General features: G+C 34.3%; 1 protein-coding gene across 2 annotated transcripts in view; it reads left to right on the forward strand.

Annotated features, from left to right (window-relative positions):
• The window catches only part of LOC150100096 (uncharacterized), a 384,171-nt gene extending 369,249 nt beyond the window's left edge, over window positions 1-14,922 (forward strand). For both annotated transcript variants that reach the window (XM_090402894.1, XM_090402895.1), the window contains exons 8-11: window positions 1,237-1,800; window positions 3,969-4,028; window positions 8,245-8,437; window positions 12,429-14,922. In XM_090402894.1, coding sequence (XP_090259020.1) covers window positions 1,237-1,800; window positions 3,969-4,028; window positions 8,245-8,437; window positions 12,429-12,537 — 926 coding nt within the window. In that variant the 3' untranslated portion in view covers window positions 12,538-14,922. The remainder of the gene's footprint in view (window positions 1-1,236; window positions 1,801-3,968; window positions 4,029-8,244; window positions 8,438-12,428) is intronic.
• Window positions 14,923-21,989: the final 7,067 nt, after the last annotated feature.

Here is a 21,989-nt window from a genome sequence, read left to right on the forward strand (position 1 = left end):
TTTTAAAAATCCACTTTTTAAAAGGATCATTCTCGTAAAATTCTCGGACACATATGGTCATTTTTAAATGGCGACTTCTATGTAAGTGCCAAACGATAAATCGACTTCAGTATTTCTTTTATTCGTGGACTACTAAACTTATTATTTGTCATGTAACGAAGTCGTTGAAATTAGCAAACTCCGTTAATGGCTTGTTTAGGTGCTGCGACTATGGAATTTGAGGGTTGTTACCAAAACAACAACGTTGGAAAAGCAGCGATGAATTATTAAAAGATGCGGGGTTTTTTTTCGATTTTAAATTATTTAAAATTAAACTTTTTCCTTTAATTTTTTAAATTCGTTCTCTTGATCGAAATTCGCGATTTATACATTAACTAAAGATAATAAATCTTTAAAAACAATAACAACAATAATTTTGTTTCCACTCCAGAAAATACTAATTCACTTCTACTGAACTAAACGTTTAGGATCTGAAACGAAAAAAAAAAAAAAAATTACAATAGAGCTTATAAAAATTGCTTTACTGTTCTCTAACAACAGCCAAAAGTTGAGTGGCGGTGATTTAATTAACATTTATAGAAATTCCAATTTTAAACAGTGCAGCACCGTTGAGTATAAAAATGGTACGAAAATTACATAACGACGAACCCTGAAAATTGTACAAAAATTACGAAAGAACTATTCAACTACTGATACCGAATAAATTTGTGTATTACATATTTTTCTAAATCCATGATCGTATTTCTCATGAAAAGAATATGCCTCCGAGTCAAGTTGAAAAAAAACAAAAAAACTGCATATACCTTTTGGAAAAGACTTGGAGGTGTCTGTGATAATACATGCTCCTTGGAGATCTCATAATAATAATAATAATAATAATGAATTCAAATAGCATTGATCACACATCGAAATATAACTGTGTATTCTGGATTGGTGATCGTCATCCCTTCCCCATTTTCTGGAACTGATCTAAAAGGCCAAATATGAAAGAGTATTATTAAACTGTGGCCGACATTAATATATTACAAACGCACGAATGCATTAATTTTATCCATTACAATATTATTCCATAGTTTTTCAGTGTATTTCGCATTTATTAGTTATTTTATGATTATTAAACAAGCTTTAAAATCCAGATTTTTTTTATTCTAAGAATAATATGCAACATTTATATAATATTTGCAATAAGTGCCTTGAACTTTGTCATTAATTTTTTTCCCCTCCTTTCTTTTTTAGATGGAGATCACATGTATCCTCCTCCTCAAGCACATTATCGTCCAAGTCACCATCAGCATCCACCTCATGAACAACAACAACAACAACAGAATATCGGCTCTTCTCCAACCCACAAATCTCACATTAATCATCACAACTTAGTTAGTCACAACAGGTCCCCTCCTCCTCTTCACCCATTATCTCACCATCCCAGCCACCTACCGCAGCCTTCTCATCACCAGCACCACGTGACCAGCACCACACAGCTCTCGACTCACCACCATTCACGACCTGTCGGCTCTCCTCTATCTCCCCATCCTCTCTCTCCACACCCTTTATCTCCCCACACGCATCCCCATCAACATCCGCCCCCAAATCCAAGTTGCATACCGTTAGCACTCACTCGGCCTCCACCTCCATCGTCTACCTCGTCTTCCTCTGGGCTGCATTCACCTACAGGTCACCCGTCCGCCATCCCTACATCTGTTATAACAGCAGCTCACAGTAACAGCCCAAACAGCTGCGACTTCGACCCGTCCTGTTACGTTGAAGATCTTTCATTCCAACCTCGGACGAAAAAGAAAGGTAAAGGTTCCATCTTTATCTATATATACATACGTAAATTAATTTCCTTAATATAAATTTTCAGGTTAATATGTGGGTGTTTTCAATGCTGTTTCTTCTTTCAGGCACAACCAACTATGTTCCGAATATTCTTTTTCTGCGATTTTTTTTTTTCTTCTTAATAATTCAGGCAGAATACAAAACACTTTCGAATAAGAAGTTCAAATCGTTAAAGTTAATAAGATATATGATTTGATTACTTATAAAATTCAAGCATTATGATGAAATGCACATATCGATGACGTGTATATACGTCAAAGTTACCATAGATACGAAGTGTATATTAAAATTATAATACCATTTAAATATATGATGGATGCGAAGCGTGGTTAAAATGAAAACAAACATTTTTTTTTTGTGTGTGTGTGTGTGTGTGCGCGCGCGTTTGTATTCGTATCTAATTGTTTATTATTTGTACCGAAACGGCCGAAGTTATACAGAATAAAAAGCTGTTTATTTTTTGACGCATTTCAGTCACTGCATTTTAATAAACATTTTTTTAAAAAATAAAAACAAAGTAATTATATTTCGCTTTTTTTTTGTCAGTTCTCGCTGACTTAGTATTAAAAATAATTCAATTTAATTAACAGTGCAGAAATATATCAAATTCTTCTAGAAGTAAATCATGTCGAAACTTGTACTTGTCGTAGTATAGCAGTGCTCATAGCAGGAAAAATAAATAAAATAAAATAAAATAGAATAAAGTATTTCCTAAACTCAAACTTATTTCAAAATGAGTGTGCGTTTTAGCGTTGAATTCAGTAAGGGACACTGCTGTCGCCGATCAATTTTTAAAGTTTGAAGCTTTAAAATTAAAGAAAAACTAAAAGAAACGCAGTAGCTCTTTACACAAAATATGAGGAAGCCTTATTGTTCATTTAGTCGATTAATATAAGGAAGGAAGATCGTTAAAGTACACAGAATCGCACTTCAAAATTCTTTATTTTTAATACACAGTTATTATTACATGACACCTCCAAGAAGTCCAAAGACTCATCGCGGGGGACACTCTATTCCACTCCGCTACTACACGCATCTCACAAATTCTCCCACTGACATTTACCATCCCCAACAGCGATATTTTTTGTCTATAAATTGCGTTTGTTCTCATGGCCTATTTGCCTGTACGATTTGGCAATGATTTTATGTAATGAGTGAGTTGATAAAGACACATTACAGGAGTTTATATTTATTTAATATTTTATTTTAACAATTTACTGGACGACTTTGCAACGCTTTTCGGTTAAACTTACCTATATCTGGATGCAGATACATAAATGGTGTGCATCATGCATGTACGAAGATATAAACTGCATAATTACACCTCAATACTGCATCGTATCATCTTAGCTGCCATTCAGCGCAACAGATGTTTTACTTCGTCTGCCGCCGCAACAAAATACAAACTAACTCATAATACATAACTCAGCCGGTTTTCTTTTATTGTCGCATACAAAAAATGAATTAAAACATAAATTTACAAAAAAAAAAAAAAAAATCACCCAGAGTACGGCAGTTAAAGGGTATCATTACACTGAATATTGAAATATCATTACATTGAATATTAAAATATTATCGCTGGATGCAGGTTTTCGGAGATAAGACCATGCGCGTCTAATATGCCTGGCTTAGGGCTAATTTCAGCCTTTTGTATTGTAGCGTCTTTTGTTAAAGTACTGAAAGAAAACACCCTCTCTTGATTAGCTCTGTTTAAATGGGGGGGGGGTGTTAAAGTTGTAACATATTACTAAATGTTTTAAGAAATCTGTGTTACTACCAAAAAAAAAAAAAGTTCGCATTTATAAGAAAAGCGTCCACTATCTTTTTCCTCCCGCAAGTAGTACATTGGAATATAAGGTTTTGCCTGAAAGTGGGAAGCTAATAAACACGCCTATATTTAGCCACAGTTGCCTATTTTTATCCACCTTCTATCAAGGTCAGTGTTAAGCTTATTTACCCATCAGTTTAAAATAAGGATATGTAAAAATGCAAAAAACAAAACAAGCTTTTTAACACTCAGCAGTAGGAAGTAGACAGTAACAGGAGAAATGCAACTTCTGTTTCTGTTGTAGTTAAGTACGTTGTCCCGATTTTTCCTGTTCTGATTTCTTTTCCTTTCCTATTTACAGGGCGTAAACCGAAAGGACCTGATAGCGGTCCTTCACCTGTAAAGCGGAAAAGTAGGGAAGGTACGTATTTATTAATTTTTTTTTCTAAATATTTTGAAATCTTTAAATTTGTGCGTGCGTGGTTTCGCTATAATCACGAATTCCCCAATGGATTTAAAACGATCTTAAAATATCTCTTAAGAGTTGCTAGCTAAATATTTTTGTTTTCTGATAGAACAGGAGGGTGCTGCCTCTTCCGTTACACACACACACACATATATATATATTCTATTGCATGATGGGAGGAGGAGAATTTCATCACTTGAGACCATTTTCCTGCTTACTGGAGGCTTGAAGTGGCGTTGAAAAAAGTTCTTCAATAATAAAAAAAGATACTTGCTTTTAGATATACTCTAAGGTTTTTGTAAAATTAGACCATGTTAGTACTGTGGGTGGGTTAAGGATTTTTTCTATTTTTTATTTTTAATTGTTTTTTTATGTATTTTTATTTATTTTTTGGTGTCCAGAAATCCTGTTCTAGACACCAAACATGGAACTTTCAAGCCAGTTCAGGCTTCCAATAAGCAGTCTTATACTAGGCAATGAATTTATTCTCCCATCTAAATACAATTGTAAACATCCAAGGCCACAGATGGAATTTAAACCACAGCCTGCTGGTTGGTCTGAATACATTAATTACCCACTCAGCCACAGAGGCTAACTTGGAGTGTATTATTTATTGGAATGTACCCCTACCAGTGGTGGCCCGTGAAGTTTTAAGTGGGGGTGCTGCCTATACAAAATAATTTAAAAAAAATGATTTTTTTCCTAATCAGTAACCAATTTATTAATAAATAAATTGGTTATTAATTAGGAAAAAAAAGAATTTTTAAAAAATTATTTTGTATAGGCACCCCCCCCCCACACACACACACTTAAAACTTCACGGGCCACCACTGACCCCTACACATACTGGCCACTGAATTATAAACTTTTATGCAGATTTACATAAATGGCACTTACACAGTGTATATGAATGCTACCGGTCAGTAATCATCAATAGTGTTGATCACAACAGGAAAAATAAATGATCTTTCTGAGTTTGATAAAGGGCTTATTGTGGGTGCCCATCTGGCTGGAGCCATGATTTTGGAAACAGCAGGGCTGGCTGGTTTCTCAAAAGGTGAGATATCCCAAGTGTTTAATCTGTAGTAAAATAACCCACATTATTTGTCTGAGAGGCGTAACTGTGTGGTTCTAAGACAATCTGTCTGGAACAAGATCACCATCATCTGAGAAGGCTTGTACAGACTTCCTGTGTGCAGCAATTAACTGAAGCATTTAATGAAAGCTGTGCACAACCCATATCTCACTGAACTATGTGCAGGGAATTGAAGAGGATCAGTATTGGCAGTACATTCAAGAACACTGTTATTACTGGACACTGAAAAAAAGGCATGTGGTCCAACTAGTCATGATACATCCTGTTCTGTACTGACAGTAGGCAAAGAGTTTGATGGCAGGGGTCTCATAAATTAATAAATCCAGCTTGTGTTGTAAACACAACTCAAAGTTCTGGAGGTGGTGTCCATGATGTGGAGCACATTCTGTTGTTATAGAATGGGTCACCTGATATTGCCAGAAGGTTGGATATCCTCCAAGGAATATCTGAACTTGCCATTCAACTCCATTCTGGAATGTTAATTTTTATCCAGCAGGTGACGGTTGTTTAATGGAGGACAGTGCTACTATTATCATGCAAGAATTGTTCAACGAGCATGACAGTGACATCAGCCATCTTCCCTGGCTAACAAAGTCCAGATCTGAATCCCGTTGAGAATGTATGGAACATATTAGAAAAACAGATCCAGGAGCAAAGTCCTCTCCATCAAATCTGAGCCAGTTAAAGGACTGTCTGGTGAATGCCTGGTATGTTGTAGACATTATTATGTGCTCCCTCCAGGGAGTTCAAAGACTCATCGAGGGAGGGTACCTACTCTACAGCTTTGTCTCCACCACTCAATCTATAATCATCTACATCAACGCCATCTACCGCCCACCACCACTAGTAGTATTTTCACAGACAATCACAAACATCCATGCCCACAGTGGGATTCGAACCTGCAGCCTTTTGGGTGGAGAGCTGATATGCTAACCACTTGGCCAACCATATGTAGTTTGCATAGATGCAATCTATGCCAAACTACACGTGTGCTGCTGTAATTTGGGCTAAAGGAGGTCCAACATAGTATTAAATACAAGTTTCTAATTCAGTGGCCAGTATGTGTATTTGTTAAGCTAAAACCACAGTTGCTCAGAAAGCAGTCTTAAAATGATAAAAGTCCTTTAAAATTTTTGTAGTAGAACAAAGTTCTAAGATATTCCATTTTAGAATTAAAGTTTTGCATTACCAGTTTTCTATCAATAACTCCCAGATTTCTGGTATTCTTTGGTGAGCTTTCTTACCCATCAAGTAAAAATTCAGCCTGTGCATTATCTTCACTACTACTGAATCCACCCATGCTAGATTCAATGGTAGTGGAGACTTTTTTTTTAAATGGATCAAATTTAAATGGATCAAGGCCCTAGCAGTTACAAATGTAGCCATTATTGGTAAAAATGAACAGGGAAGAAAAAGAGAGAGAGATAGAAACATATATGTTATTCAAAGTGAGTGACAGCAAAATAATTAATTTTGGATCAATTTGAAACATGCACCTTTCGAGTCAAACAATTTTCATATATGCATCCAAAATCATTCCGTCCACAAAAGGTTATATGCAACCTATAATACATTTTGTACTGTGGATGGACTAAGGATTTTTTCCCTGCTATTTTTATCATTTTTATATATATTTTTTGTTTCATAAATTTTTTTAAATGCAACTGTTTATGTTGGTTATTTCATCCTCTTTACTTGTGACAGGTTAATACTTCATTTTGCATTTTTTGTTACCTAAGGTTGTATTTCTTATCTACTGCTTTACTGTTTTGCATAAGCATGTAGCAATGTCTTAAGAATTGCAGATTTATTACATTCTTTAAAAAGGCTTCTGAATTTCATTTTAGAGAAATTGTTTTCATACAGAATCAGCTAGTATATACAGGGTGTTCGGGATAAATTTGACAGTTTCGTAAGGAAAAAGAAAATCTTCTTTGTATCTATTAAATTTAATGAATTGACAAAAAAACATTACAGGCAGAGTTAATTACAATACTATCAACAAGATTTACTCAAAATAACCACCATTAGCATCGATCACAGCTTCAATTCTGCTTCGGAACCTCGAACAAGCTGATGCTACAGTCTCCCTGGGAAGGGCCGCAAAAACTGTTTTAATTTTATCCATTAACTGGGCTTTTGTATTACTGGAAGTGCGATTGGTGTCTTTTTCAACTGCGCCCCATACAAAATAATCCATGGGGTTAAGGTCTGGGGAGTTTGGAGGCCAAACATTTGGACTGGTGAAGTCGTAGAAATTTTCAGACAACCATTTTTGACTTTTCCCAGAGGTGTGGCAAGGGGCCGAATCCTGCTGCCATACATACGGCCTACCATTGGCTACCCTTGTTATCCAGGGCTTGACTACAGTTAGCAACTCCACGAACAAAGCCCGAATTCCAATGCCAGGGTTCTTCAACACCTGTTCCTGCAGATTTGCGAGGAATTCTGCTGTACGAACGCAATCAGATCGTCTGCTAGGATCTTTCTTCTTGCTACATCCTTGTAGTCACCATTGCAAGTCTCTAGTTCATGCCTGATTGTTTTTACTGTATTCAGGGAGCATTGGGCAGCAGTCGTAATATCCTTATTTTGATGGCGGGCACGAATCATCATGATACAAGTTATTCTCTTCCATGATTCAGGTGGGTTCCAGCTATCCATCCTTTCTGACATCTTGTATATGAATGAAGAAGGGTCCAAACTTTTAAATGAAGAGAAGTGTGTGTTAATACATGTAACTTACGGAAAAATATAATTAATTATAAATATGTCAAATTTATCCCGAACACCCTGTATATATGTGCAAAATAAATTAAAATAGAATAAATATATATGCTTCTTCCCTCTTATGTGTTAACCTCAGTGACCTGTCATGGCCAAATAACCTCAGTGACCTGTCATGGCATATAGAAACCTAATTAATGCTGTGATAGGCAGATACTGTTTTACATATTTAAAGCTTAATTTCAGTCTAATCATTACATAATATAATTGTCTATAAATTAAAATACTAATTTTTATTCTTTCAAATGCATATTGAGAATCACAAGAAACATTATTTGTTAAATTAAGGTTCGACAACGTATCTCTGGGAGTTCCTACTAAAGCTCCTTCAAGATAAGGAATATTGTCCCCGTTACATTAAATGGACCCATAGAGAAAAAGGGATCTTTAAACTGGTTGATTCGAAGGCTGTATCCAGACTATGGGGGTTGCACAAAAACAAGCCAGACATGAACTACGAGACAATGGGTAGAGCTCTCAGGTAAGACTTTTAATATACAATGTATATTACATTGAAAAGTTATACACTAAACATAGCTAAGTTTCATATGAAACTTAATTTCTTGGTAAAAAAAAAAAAAAAAAAAAAAAAAAAAAAAAAGAAACAGTTAAAAACTTGCCTTATTTTTTAAGCATAAATTTTTAAATGAACATAATATGACATATTTTTATGTTTCTTTTTTTTTTTTTTAATTACTACCAAAATATAACTATTATGACTTCTTCTTTCATATTTCATGAGAGCCTTTATGAAAGGATGAATTCAGATAGATTCAATTTTGTGAAAGCAGCAAAATAAATATTGCCAAATCAAGAAGCTATGTATTCCATTTTCTGCATTACCGTCATGGTACCTTAGAGCAGTGTTTCCCAAACTGTGGGCTGCATCCCCCCCCCCTTGGGGGCTGTTAGTTTTGTTGAGGGGAGGCTGTGAAATAATTAAAATAATATATAATTGCAATAAATATAATGATATGTGTCTGTATCATGAATTGCTTTTTTCGATAGGAGCTGTGAAATATTTTAATTTTTCCAAAGGGGCCTTTATGTCCATAAGTTTGGGAAGCACTGCCTTAGAGGATAAAGCAGAAACCCAGAACTTTTATGTCACTGATGTAAAAAGTATTCTGCATTTCTACCTGGCTTCTGAAGATTGTTTGTAGTTTTAACTACTTGTTAAGTCAGAAAACCACTACACAATATAATGAAAAGTAAAAATATGATCCTCAACAGGCATCAAGGTAAGTCATGCTATCAAAAATCTATAGCATGGGTTACTTTCACTGTACATGTGTCTTATACTTGACTAAATAATTAATATATCACAGAGAGATCATTATATTAATCTCTATGTGACATTATTATTATCCTTGAAACCATTAACAGATAAAGCACTCAAAACTTATTTTGGCAACCCATTCCAAGCAATAAATCGAGTCCTCATGCTCTTGCTGACCACACTCTTACCCAATTTCCAGGGATGACGCCTTGTTCTGACCCCACTAGCCAAGTGCTGAAACATTTCCCCTGTATCAATTCTATAAAATTCTTCAAGTAACTAAATTATTTCTATCATACCCCCCCCTTATTTATTTTTTCTTTTTTTGCTTATTAACCAACTTTTGCAGTCCATAATCCCTTAGTTTGTCCTTATAGGAAGCATTCCACAGTCTGTTCACCATTTTGGTCACTCAGCTCTGAATCTTCTTCGCCACTTCATCTCCAGAAAATCCTGGTGATCAGACCTGAGCACAGTAATCCAGATATGGTCATATCAAGTCTTTATGAAGAGGATTGATAACTTCCTTATCTCTGCTTGTTAGTGTGTTCTTCAATAACCAAGTAATCCCATGAGCTACCCTGACTACTTTAGCAATATGCCCTCTAAACTTCAGCTCTCTTTCTACTACTATCCACAGATCCTTGGCATCATTAATTTCCTGGAGTACAGTTCCCTCAGTGTGATACACAGCTTGTAATCATTGTATCCCAAAATGCATAACTTTAAACTTTTCTATATTAAATTGCATCCATTATGGTTTGCTCACACTGTCAGCCTATTTAAATCATCCTGCAAGATCTCTATATCACCTTGATTAACTATTATTCTATTCAAATTTGCATCATCAGCAAACAACTCAAAATATCTCCCTTCAAATTATTTCCTATATCACTAATGTACAAATTAGATACATGGACAAAATAAAGAAAGTGGGCAATTTATATTCAGTAAAAAAAAATTATCCCACTGTGTGAAAATAAATACTAGCAGAACTAAATCTCAGTTTGGACAATGTATACCCCCATTTTTTGTGATATATTTACCACAAAAATGGGGGTATACATTCCACTATACAGATGGATAGTGGGATGTTTTTTTTTTTTTTTCATTGAATATAAATTTCCCACTTTCTTTATTTTCTTAAACATCAAATACTCTAAATAAAATTTAAACAAGATTAAAAAAAAAAAAACTTTCCTTCGTAACATGTATTGATAAAATAGAGACCATTGATTTATTTTTTCTGGCAAATTGTTCCTGATTGTTAATTATGCCATTTGTTCCTATGACAAGGAAATATGCATGATGGGGATGAATTTTAGATTGCATTCACAGAAAGTGAATGTCGAGTCTGCCATTATACCAAGAAAGGAAGATGGTGTGGGAATTCTAATCATATATACATGAGATGTATGAAATACCACTCACCATGATTAGAACCCTTTATTTTTTGCTGTTCTTATTTTTTTTTTCCTGCTAGACTGGAGTAATAATTCAAAAATAACAAAAGTTGGCAATTATGTTTCCAAAGTTTTCAGCTTGAAATTTCTAAACAAATTTGTGTTAAAAAGAGCCACAAAAGCAAATAAATGCCCATTACAACAGAGTATTCATTTACATTGAGAAGGATATATATGAAGTTAAAGAATAAAATTAAATACTTATACAGTGCTGGATTTTTTTGTATATATTACTTGATTCTTATGTCTGTTGAAACATTTGCTCATACTATGCCAGAAACTGAGTCTATTTTGGTATATATTTTAAGGAATATAGCTGAAGAAGGGCTTTCAAGAAAAGCTTAAAAAATGAAAACATTTGAAATAAATAATGGATCATAACTTTAATAAATAAGAATATTATCAGAAATAAATATTTAAATAAAAGACAAAAGAACATGAAAAGGTATTTCACAGCCTATTAAATGGAAATAAAGATGCAAAACACATTTTTTGAGATGAAATTTTTCGATGAGAATCTAGATTAGAGGAAGAAATTAAAAGAAATACAAGTCAGTATTTCAACATATTGTTTTATTTATATATTTGATTTAATCCTTTATCCAAGTGTAAGCAAATGAAGTTTGCGCCTGAAGTATTTTCAGGACTGGGGCAACTCGTGGTAAAGATGGTATAAGTTCTGATCACATGTCTGAGTATCCCATAATGTAAAGCATAATGCTATGCATTAAGGGAAGGTCTCGTCAGTGTGAGCCAGACCCAGATGTGGTGATACTAAGGTGGAAATAATGCAGAAGTCATTTCACTATATACCACTTGCGAAAAGGTGTCAACACCTTATTATTAAAATTCTCTGGATTAGAGATAGTTGATGGAAGTTTTTTTCACTTGGCTGTGCTACCAATTATATATTTGGTTTAATCCTTTATCCAATGTAAGTAAACGAAGTTTGTGCCTGAAGTATTTTCAGGACTGGGGCAACTCGTGGTAAAGGTGGTATAAGTTCTGATCACTTGCCTTAGTATCCCATAATGCAAAGCACATCTCCTTGTGGATTGTTTTATTTGGTGGCAAAAGAATTGCACATTGGATGCTGAATATTAGCTATATAAAGTGAAGGTACCAGATAACAGAGAAGAGTTTGTTGTCATGTATATTATGAAAGTTCACATATTATTTAATTGTATCTATCTTATTAGTTCCTTGTTTTTCTTGGAAGAAACTGCAGTTAGTAGTAGGGACATAGGATCTTGCAATTTCATCTATGACCACACTGACCTTAAACTTGATCTACAATAAGTGGTTTTGCATTCTCAGCTGGCATCAAATATTTACACAACATTGTGATGCTGAAAAATTTCATTCGGAGTGAGGGATTGTTTTTATTTTATATAATTACTTAGTTTTTTTTTTTTTTTATTGTGTGTAACAATTACTTGATATTTGGCATATTTAAAAATATGCTGTATTATTTTATATTGTTTCCAATAAAAAGAAATTTGTGACTCCATCTGAACCTCATATGCCTATTTAAAATTTTTTTTTTATATATGCCTTATAGGTTTAATCAGTTTATTTGCATTGCTATCCAAGCAATATTTGACATTAAAAAACAACATAGTCAAAAATTATTTTCAACACTATGTTATATATTTCATCTTCAGAAATTTTTTAACTCTTATATTCTTTTTTTTTTTTAATCCAATTAAATGAAAATAATCTTTTTTCAGGTATTATTATCAGCGTGGAATTCTTGCAAAAGTTGATGGCCAAAGATTGGTGTACCAGTTTGTGGATGTTCCAAAAGACATTGTGGAGATTGACTGTGCTGGCACGTGACCTTTGGACTTTTACTTTTATGACTGTCTTTGAGACAGTGTTGCGGGTGATTTTTATTAAGTGAAAGGCATTTGTGAACATCATCACTGGCACAAACTGCCTAGTGTGACCACTGCTCTAATAGATGGAGACTATTTTTATATCAGGGAGAACTCTGCAAGATTACCAGTTAATTCCAAGTTTATTTATTTTTGCATTTGACAAGACTTTTACCGGTTTGTTTATCTTGGCATAATATGTAAAACAAACGTTGAAATGGACCTAATTTCCATTTATTAATCAGAACAGTGGAAGATAACTTTTTTGTTTTTTGAAAAAAAAAAAAAAAAAAAAAAAAAAAAAATCCTGCATACAGAACAGTTAATGTTACTTACGCTGTTGCAGGCAAAATAGACAATGCTTTGTTTAATTTATCATTATTGTACGGTGAACTAGCTTCAAATTGAAGCTACTATATGTCTGGACATTCAATATTCCTGCCGTATAATGGCAGTCTTACAATGTTGTGATGTTCAAAGTGTGATAATCCTCTAAATGGCTGTCAGTGTGGCAGCTGAGAGGCATATAATGCTAACTTAATCTTAATTTCTGATAGAGAATTCTGTCACAGATAACTGCTGAACCCAATGAGTGGTCAAAGAATAGCATCAGTTGGACGTGAGGAAATAGAATAGGCATGCCGATTCCATTTTCAGAATGATGTGGGATAGATATAACGTAGATGTATTATGTGCCTTGTGTTGGTCAATAAGAATAGCAGAAAGTTCAAAGGGCATTCAGCTTATTAAATTAAACACCATTCATTTGCTTACCCTGTGGCGATATCTCTTCTAGGATTCCAACTTCTGGATAACTACAAGGCAATATTTATTGCAGTAAATGTTTTGTTATTACTAAATATTTAGGCAGAAATTTGTTATTGTTGATAGTTTCCTCTTGAAGTGTATTTTAAATTTTGTAAAATTTATTTGAAAAAGCTTACTTAAGAGTACTTTATTTATAAATTAGGCTCAAATGTTAGTCCTTGAATGTTAGCATCAGACGGGTCTGTTAATTTTACTGTTAGTTTAGGGTGGGCAAACAAATAAGGACTTAGCAAACTTGATGGTTGTGCACTAGTTCCTTCCAAGTTTCCTAGCACCTTCAATTGGTAAGAAGGCAACTGTGGATTCTAGGAGTCGATTGCTTCTAAATGAATTTTATACTGACCAACTTTTTTTTTTGTAGTAGGGAGACATTTCTTGTACTTACAAGTTCATTCAGCAAAGTTGACAGGCGAATTGGCAAATCTTGGTGGCATAGTATCTTATTTTTTATTTTATTTTTTTTGTACGATTTGCTGGGAGCAGTCACTACACCAAGGTTTGTTAAATTCCTGCAAAAATCTTTTAATTTATATTTCAAAAGCTTTTTATGAGGAAAATGGATAAACGGCAGTTTAATATTTCATTTATAGATGAACATGCTTTTCTGAAAATATATTTAGAATTCCTTAATTTGAGATTTTTTTTTAATATTAATTTTTGCTGCACTAAAAATTTCCCATTTGTTTTAGTTTCTTCTGCAGTCTACATTTTTAAAAAAATTAATTTTGCTTGCTGTATGCACACAGAAAACACAAGCATACTGTGGTAGAGAATGAAGCGATTGTCCCTGTTCCATTATCATTTACTTTATAAATAAATTATAAGAATGCTTTTGACAAATTAATCATTTTTCCCCCCCCATTAGGTGAAAGGGAAGGGATGAAGTAGGTTGTGAGAATACTGGGCTAAAGTCAGGGGCCTTACTTTTTTGAAACGTATGTTGAGAAGAAATATCTATTCTTTTTTAAGGACGGAGAATAGTTTTGCTTTCATAGATCTCACAATAAAGATCTGGAATTGGTGTACCACGTATTAAAGAGATGTACTTTTGATGTATTAGAATCTGTGTACATAATATATATAATTTACAGGCTATATCAGAGGTAGCTATCACAGAACTGACAGGTTTTGGCTTTATCTCTCCGAGCCAAAGACCACAATGCCTTAGATATATATGGTATGATCGGATTAAGTGTATATATCTATCTATATATATATAAATATATATATCTATATATATTAACAGCTTGTACATTGTTTCTCACTGACAATGCTGAGGAACAAAATGCTATTTTCTCGTGCACAACATATCTAAGATGTATTTTATTACGTGATTACCTGCTGACTGCTGTATTCATGAATGATCAGGTTTGTGTCTTTGATACTTTATGCCCAGTAGGTTGCTTGCTTTCCGTTCTGGCCTAGGGATACAAAAGAAGTTTTAATTCTTTATTGTGCACATGGTGGAAAATTCCATTTTTTTTTTTTTTTTTTTTTTTCCTGAATGGAATGCTTTGTAAATAATGCCAAAATCTGTAATAAAGACTTCTGTATAATGATATGTATGATGATTTGTCATAACATAGTCTTTTTATTTAATTAAATAACATAAATAAAAAAAAAAGTTTTTTTTTCCTTCTGTATGCATTCTTTCAGAGGTAGTGAAAGAATGTGAGAAGGCAACTGATACTGCACTACAAAATGCAATTCAGCATACATTTATTTATTTATTTTGCACCGTTTTTAAACTGTAAAAGTTTAAAAATGATAGGAAATGATAAAATATATGAATTTTTAAAAATCAGTTTTATTTTACTTGATCATCTAAGGGCATGAGATCCAAGAGTAGGAATGTTTAAAGAAATATAACCATAAAAAATATATTTAAGGGAAACTTAACACACACGCAAAAAGTATTTGTGTACACGTTCCCTTAATTTCCAACAAGTCTTCACTTTGGAATGTAATTTAAAAGTTTAAAGGAAGAGAGACACAAACACGAGATGATACTAAAAGTAAAATTATTTACTGAATATTATTTTGATTAAATAATATTCATCATCAGAATTTATATGAGAACAACCGGAAACTCGGGTTTTTCATCCTGCATACAGAAAAATCGGCCCTTCAGAACACATGCAATTTACAGACAAAAAATACTAGTTGTGGTAGTGGTGGAGGTGGGCGGTAGATGGCGTTGATGGAGATGATTCATAGTAGAGGTTCGGTGTAATAGTTGAGACAGTTGTAGGTATCCTCCCGCGATGAGTCTTCGGACTCCTTGGAGGTGTCATGAATAATAATAATAATAATAATATTACTAAAATATATATATATAGAGGGGCACATTCTACACAGTGCCACTAATTTAAAGTGATAAAGGCAATTAAAATAACATTGGTATATTGAAAATTATCAGTTAAAAACAATTCTAAATTTTCTTATTCCTTATGACTTTCCAGAAGTCAGAAATGAATATAGTTATTATTGTTTAATGAAGTATGATGGAGGAGGATCTGCTGTTGCCACTTGATACAATGGTCAGGGACAAGGCATGGTTCACTAGCTTGGATTAGCCTTAATGGAATTTAGTGTAATTAATCCACATTCTTCCCTCTGGATTTCTATACAGTAGTTGGTCTGAATATAATATTTACGGGAATAAAGAATGCTGGGTATCCTCTGATAACTATGTTCTTAGTGAATTTTGATTTTGTTCTTAGTGAATGGGAAGAAAGTAGCCAGCTTCTGGAGAAAAAAAGAAGTGTGAAACCTAAATTTCTTGATGGTATGTATCCCAGTCAATATATTTTCTAATTCAAGGAAACCATTTCATTTCTAAGAGATTAGATAATCTAGGATAGCTAAAGAGTTGTCTTTTTCAGGACGGAATTGGATATGTTGATGGATATTATTATTATTCGTGACACCTCCAAGGAGTCCGAAGATTCATCGCAGGAGGACACCTACTGTACAACTGTCTCCACTACTACACAGAACCTCTACTACCAATCACCTACATCAACGCCATCTACTGCCCACAACCACTACCACCACAGCTAGTATTTTTTTTGTCTGTAAATTGCGTGTGTTCTGAAGGGCTGATTTGTCTGTATGCGGGATGAAAAACGCGAGTTTCCAGGAGAAAAAACCCTGCTACCTCCATATGAGATCAGCTAACTCACCTTCAATTGAAAAAGTCCATATAAAGATTCCTCCAGTCACGACGAGAATCGAACTTAGGCCTTTTCTAATCGAAGGGTGCAACGTATTGTCATTCTTCCAATTGCGCTACGGAGGCGCTATTATTGAGCTTATTAGGAACTGTTAAAGTTCTGTGTAAAGCTAGACATCATCCACATACAGTAGCAAATAAATTAATCCAAACACTCATGTTTTAAAGAAAACTTTTAGTTTTGCAAGAAACTAAATACAAAAATTAAACTCTGTGTGCCTCTGTTCCTAATAAGTTCATTAATTTTCTTAGGCATGGACTTGACCAACAGAGAACACATTTTTCTTATTTCTGCATCTCAAAACCATACTCTTATAATGGATTGTATTAAGTTATCCTTTGTATCACAATTTAATTTTCCAAGTCTATTTTTCACTATGGCAAACAAATTTTCTATTGGGTTAATGTCAGTAGAGTTACCTGGCCACTGAAATCATTGGATGTTGTGATTTTTGAGGAACTCTTTTACTTTTTTTTGAAGTGTGGCATAGAGTGAGATCCAGTTGGAATATGAGTTCCTCATCTTTCTGGATCTGTGGGACCACTCTTTTTCTCCAAAATTTTTTATGTATTGGTCACTTTTCATTATACCGTCAACAGGCAGAAGTGATCCTGGACCATCATGTTTAAAACAGCCCAAATCTTTTTGCCACTGATTTGAGAAAATAGAGTACTTGCTCTCTTTGGACAAAGAAAAGGCTCTCATCTGAGAATAGAAATTTCTTCCACTTCTCAACAGTCCAATCATTGTACACATTTTCCCACTGGAGTCTCTTTTTCTGCATAGCTTTGTCACTGGTTGTTTCTATTTTGGTCTGTGGGGCAGTCCTCACTGCTTCCAACAATCTTCAATGAACTGTCATGTCAGAAACATTATTGCCACTAGCTGCTAAATCTCTATTTAAGTCTACAACAGACAATCTTGGATTCATTTTGAGGTTCCTAACGAGTAAGTGTAGTTTTCCTTTTATGCCCACATTTTCATTTTCTACTAGGAGAAAAGCACCTGTCTCCCTGAACCCCTTTAAAATAGCATTAGCATTAACATTAACAGTACCCAAACCAACACCACACTCATTGGCAATTTGTCTTTGAGTCTTGGATGTGTGCTGAAAAAGAGTACATATTTTTGAATTCTTTCTTGGAGATGTATCCATTTTATAGCTACACAAAATGAATAAAACATTATGAATATGAACTTGTTTAAACTATTAAAAATGCACAACACTCTTAATAAACATTACAGAGACAGTTAAAACATGCAGCACTCAACCAAAATAGTGAACTAAAACCAAAAGCTTAATTAAAATTTGACTTGTTTGGATTAATTTGTTCACTACTGTACCTATTCCAATATTATGGTTGACAAATGATTGAGGAGGATACTTGTTTTTTAGATTGGATCATGCAGAAATTTATTAATCGAAAAGGGAAGAAACAAGCTGTTTTTTTTTATTTTTTTTAATGTCTTTAGGTTATTGATTGTTGACCAATTAGAGTACAAAGGTTTTAAATGATAGAAATGTGTAACTTAAGAATGGATATCAGCATTTTCAGAAGATGTTATTGTTATTATTATTATTATTACATAACACCTCCAGGGAGTCCAAAGACTCATCGAAGGAGGACACCTACTCTACAACACTCCATCTCCACCAACTGCAACTACTTTCATCATCTACACCAGTGCCATCTACTGCTGACCACCACTAGTAATTTCAGAGACAATCACAAACATCCATGCCCACGATGGGATTCGAACCCACAGCCTTTTGGCTGGTGAGCCAAATGGACAGAACTATTATTTTATCATCATCAAATTCGTGACAAGAACCCTCAAGGGGTGTACAAGATATCATGATAGTACTACATGAAAAACTTACATCATTACTAACTTCTTATCAACAATCTGTTGTCTTTTATATTTATATTTTAATTTAATATTTCTGTCTTCTAAGGCACTTTTTACCATAACAATCCACCTATATCTTGGTCTTCCTCTGTTATTTTTTCCTGCCAACCTGGCACAGAACTTGTTTTGCTAATCTTTCCTCTCCCATTCTGTTTAAATGACATGCCACCTGAGATTAGCTCTGCTAACACATTCCTGGATGCTAACAATGTCAAGTTCTATCCTAATATCCTAATTTTGAATATGATATTGCCATTGATGCCATCTGTTCACGCCCCTAATCTTTCTCAGGACTCTCATATCTGTGATCTCTAGTCTTTAGTCAAGTGTTTTATTTCTAACCCAGCTGTCAGATTCATAAGTTAAAATTGGCTTCAACATTGTTGTCTTGTATACAGCTAATTTAGTGTTTTGATTAATTTTTCTCTTATTCTATATATATTTATTCAGTTTACTTCCTACCATACCAGCTTTATTAATTCTGTTGTCTATTTCCATATTCAATTTACCATCATCATCAAATTCCTGCCATGTACCCTCAAGGGGTGTACAGGATATGATAGTACTACATGAAAAAATTACATCATTATTAATTTCCTATCTACAATTTTCCTCCAAATCAGTCTGTTACTTGTCAAGACTCCAACATTATCAGATCTTATATTTCTATCGTCTAAAGCACTTTGTACAGTATCAATCCACCTATATCTTGGTCTTCCTCTGGTTCGTTTTGCTGCCAACCTGGCAGAGAACACTTGTTTTGCTAATCTTTCCTCGCCCATTCTGTTTAAGTGACCATACCACCTGAGATTAGCTCTGCTAACATATTCCTGGATGCTGACAATGTGAAGTTCTTTCCTAATATCCTCGTTTTTAATATGATATTGCCATTGATGCCATCTGTTCACGCCTATAATCTTTCTCAGGACTCTCATATCTGTGGTCTCTAGTCTTTGGTCAAGTGTTTTACTTCTGACCTAGCTCTCAAATCCATAAGTTAAAACTGGTTTGAACACTGTCTTGTACACAGCTAATTTAGTGTTCCGACTAATTTCTCTCTTATTCCATATGAATTTATTCAATTGACTTCCCACCATACCAGCTTTGCTTATTCTGTTGTCTATTTCTATATTTAATTTACCATCTTCAGTAAAAATTTTGCCTAAATAGCTGAAATGTTTTACTTGTTCCACAGGTTCTCCATTCACAACACAGTTGACATTTTCAATGATTCTGCCTATTTTCATTGTCTTTGTCTTTTTATTGCTGACCTTCATACCATATCTATTACAACAGCTATTCAATTTAGTCAGAGAATCTTGCAGACTTGTAGCGGATTTATTTAGAAGTATAACATCATCTGCATAGAGCAAAGAGCTGACATTAACATCTCCAATTTTGATATCATGTTTAATACCACTTTCCTTCATAATGTGATCCATATAGATAATGAATAACAGAGGGGATAATGTACATCCATGTCTCACGCCAGACTTAACATTAAACCATCTTCCTGTACTTCCTTCAATTCTAACTGCTGACTTACAACTCAAATAAAGACTAAGTATTGCTTGATATAATGCCCCATTGACACCATATAACTGCAGTGTATTGAATAGCTTCTCTCTTGGCACCTTGTCATATGCCTTTTCCAGATCGACAAAACTTAAATACAGATCTTTGTTATATTCCCATGCTTTCTCCACTATTTGTTGTAAAGTGAAGATCTGATCCTGACAGCCTCTATTTGGCTTGAATCCAGCTTGTTTTTCACCAAGCTTTTCTTCCACAATTCTTCTCAACCGTTTCTCAAGTATACTTGCATAGATCTTCCCAAGAACACTCAGTAGGGAAATACCTCTGTAATTCTCACATGCAGTTTTATTTCCCTTTTTATATATGGGTACTATGAGAGCTCTACTCCAGTCATCGGGAATTCGTCCCTCTGTCCAGGCTTTCTGAACTATGCAGTGCAGCCACTGTAAGACTCTTATACCACCATACTTCAGCATTTCTGGTCGAATATCATCTACTCCTGCTGCCTTTCCACATTTCAAGCCTTTGATGGCTTTTTCTACTTCTAGTATGGATATGTATTTCTGACTGCATGCCTGGTCAGTGTTTTTTACCACTGTTCTGTCATCACTGCTTGTCTTTCACTAAAAATTGTGCCTAAGTAGCTGAAATGTTTTACTTGTTCTATAAGTTCTCCATTCATGATGCAGTTGATATTTTCAATTTCTGCCTATTTTCATTGCCTCTGTTTTGTTATTTTTGATTTTCATACCAAATTTTTTACAACAGTTATTCAATTTAGTCAGGGAATCTTGCAGACTTGTACCAGATTTATTTAGAAGTATAACATCTGCATAAAGTAAAGATTTGAGATTAACGTCACCAATTTTGATATCAAGTTTAAATACCGCTTTCCTTCATAATGGGATCCATATAGATAATGTATATCCTTGTCTGACACCAGATTTAACATCAAACCATCTTCCTGTACTTTCTTCAATTCTAACTGCTGACTTACAAGCTCAAATAAGACAAATACAACTGTAGTGTTTTGAACAGCTTTTCTCTTGGCACTTTGTCATAGCCTTTTCTAGATCTACAAAACTGGAATACAGATCTTTGTTATATTCCCATGATTTCTCAACTATTTGTCGTAAAGTGAAAATCTGATTTTGACAGCCTCTATATGGCCTGAATCCAGCTTGTTCTTCATTAAGCTTCCCTTCCACAATCCTTCTCAACTGTTTCTCAAGCACATTTGCATAAACCTTCCTGGAACACTCAGTAGGGATAAACCTCTATAATTCTCACATTCAGTTTTATTTCCCTTTTTATATATGGGTACAATGAAAGCTCTATTCCAATCATCTGGAATTCGTCCCTCTGTCCAGGCCTTCTAAACTATGCAGTGCAATCACTGCAAGACCTTTATACCTCCATACTTGAGCATTTCTGGTTGAATATCATCTACTCCCACTCCTTTCCACATTTCAGGCTTTTGATGTTTTTTTCTATTTCAAGTACGGATATGTATTCCCGATTGCATGTCTCTTGAGTGTGTTTTTACCACTGTTTGTTTCATTTAGCAATTTTTCAAAGTAATTACTCCATACTTCAAGGATATCTTTTTCTCCTGTTTTCATGTCACCTTTATCATCTCTAACTCTTTTACAGCACTCTTTCCTCCATTTCTGAGCTGCTTCAACAACCTCCAGAATATTTAGTCACCTTCTTGATATTTATTTTCAATGTTCTTGTCAAACTCCTCCCATGACTTTTGTTTAGCTAGTTTTACACAGTGTTTAGCTTTCTTACATTTGTCTCTGTATTCTCTAAGAGCACAAGCTGACTTATTTGCCAGGAACTTTTGATATGCTTTCTTCTTTTCCTTCACTGCCTCTTTAACTTCTAGTGTCCACCATGG

The sequence above is a fragment of the Typopeltis vanoorti genome, chromosome 13 (genome assembly GCF_054136105.1).
Source record: "Typopeltis vanoorti isolate ZY-2024b chromosome 13, IOZ_Tvanoo_1.0, whole genome shotgun sequence".
Lineage (NCBI taxonomy): Eukaryota > Metazoa > Arthropoda > Arachnida > Uropygi > Thelyphonidae > Typopeltis > Typopeltis vanoorti.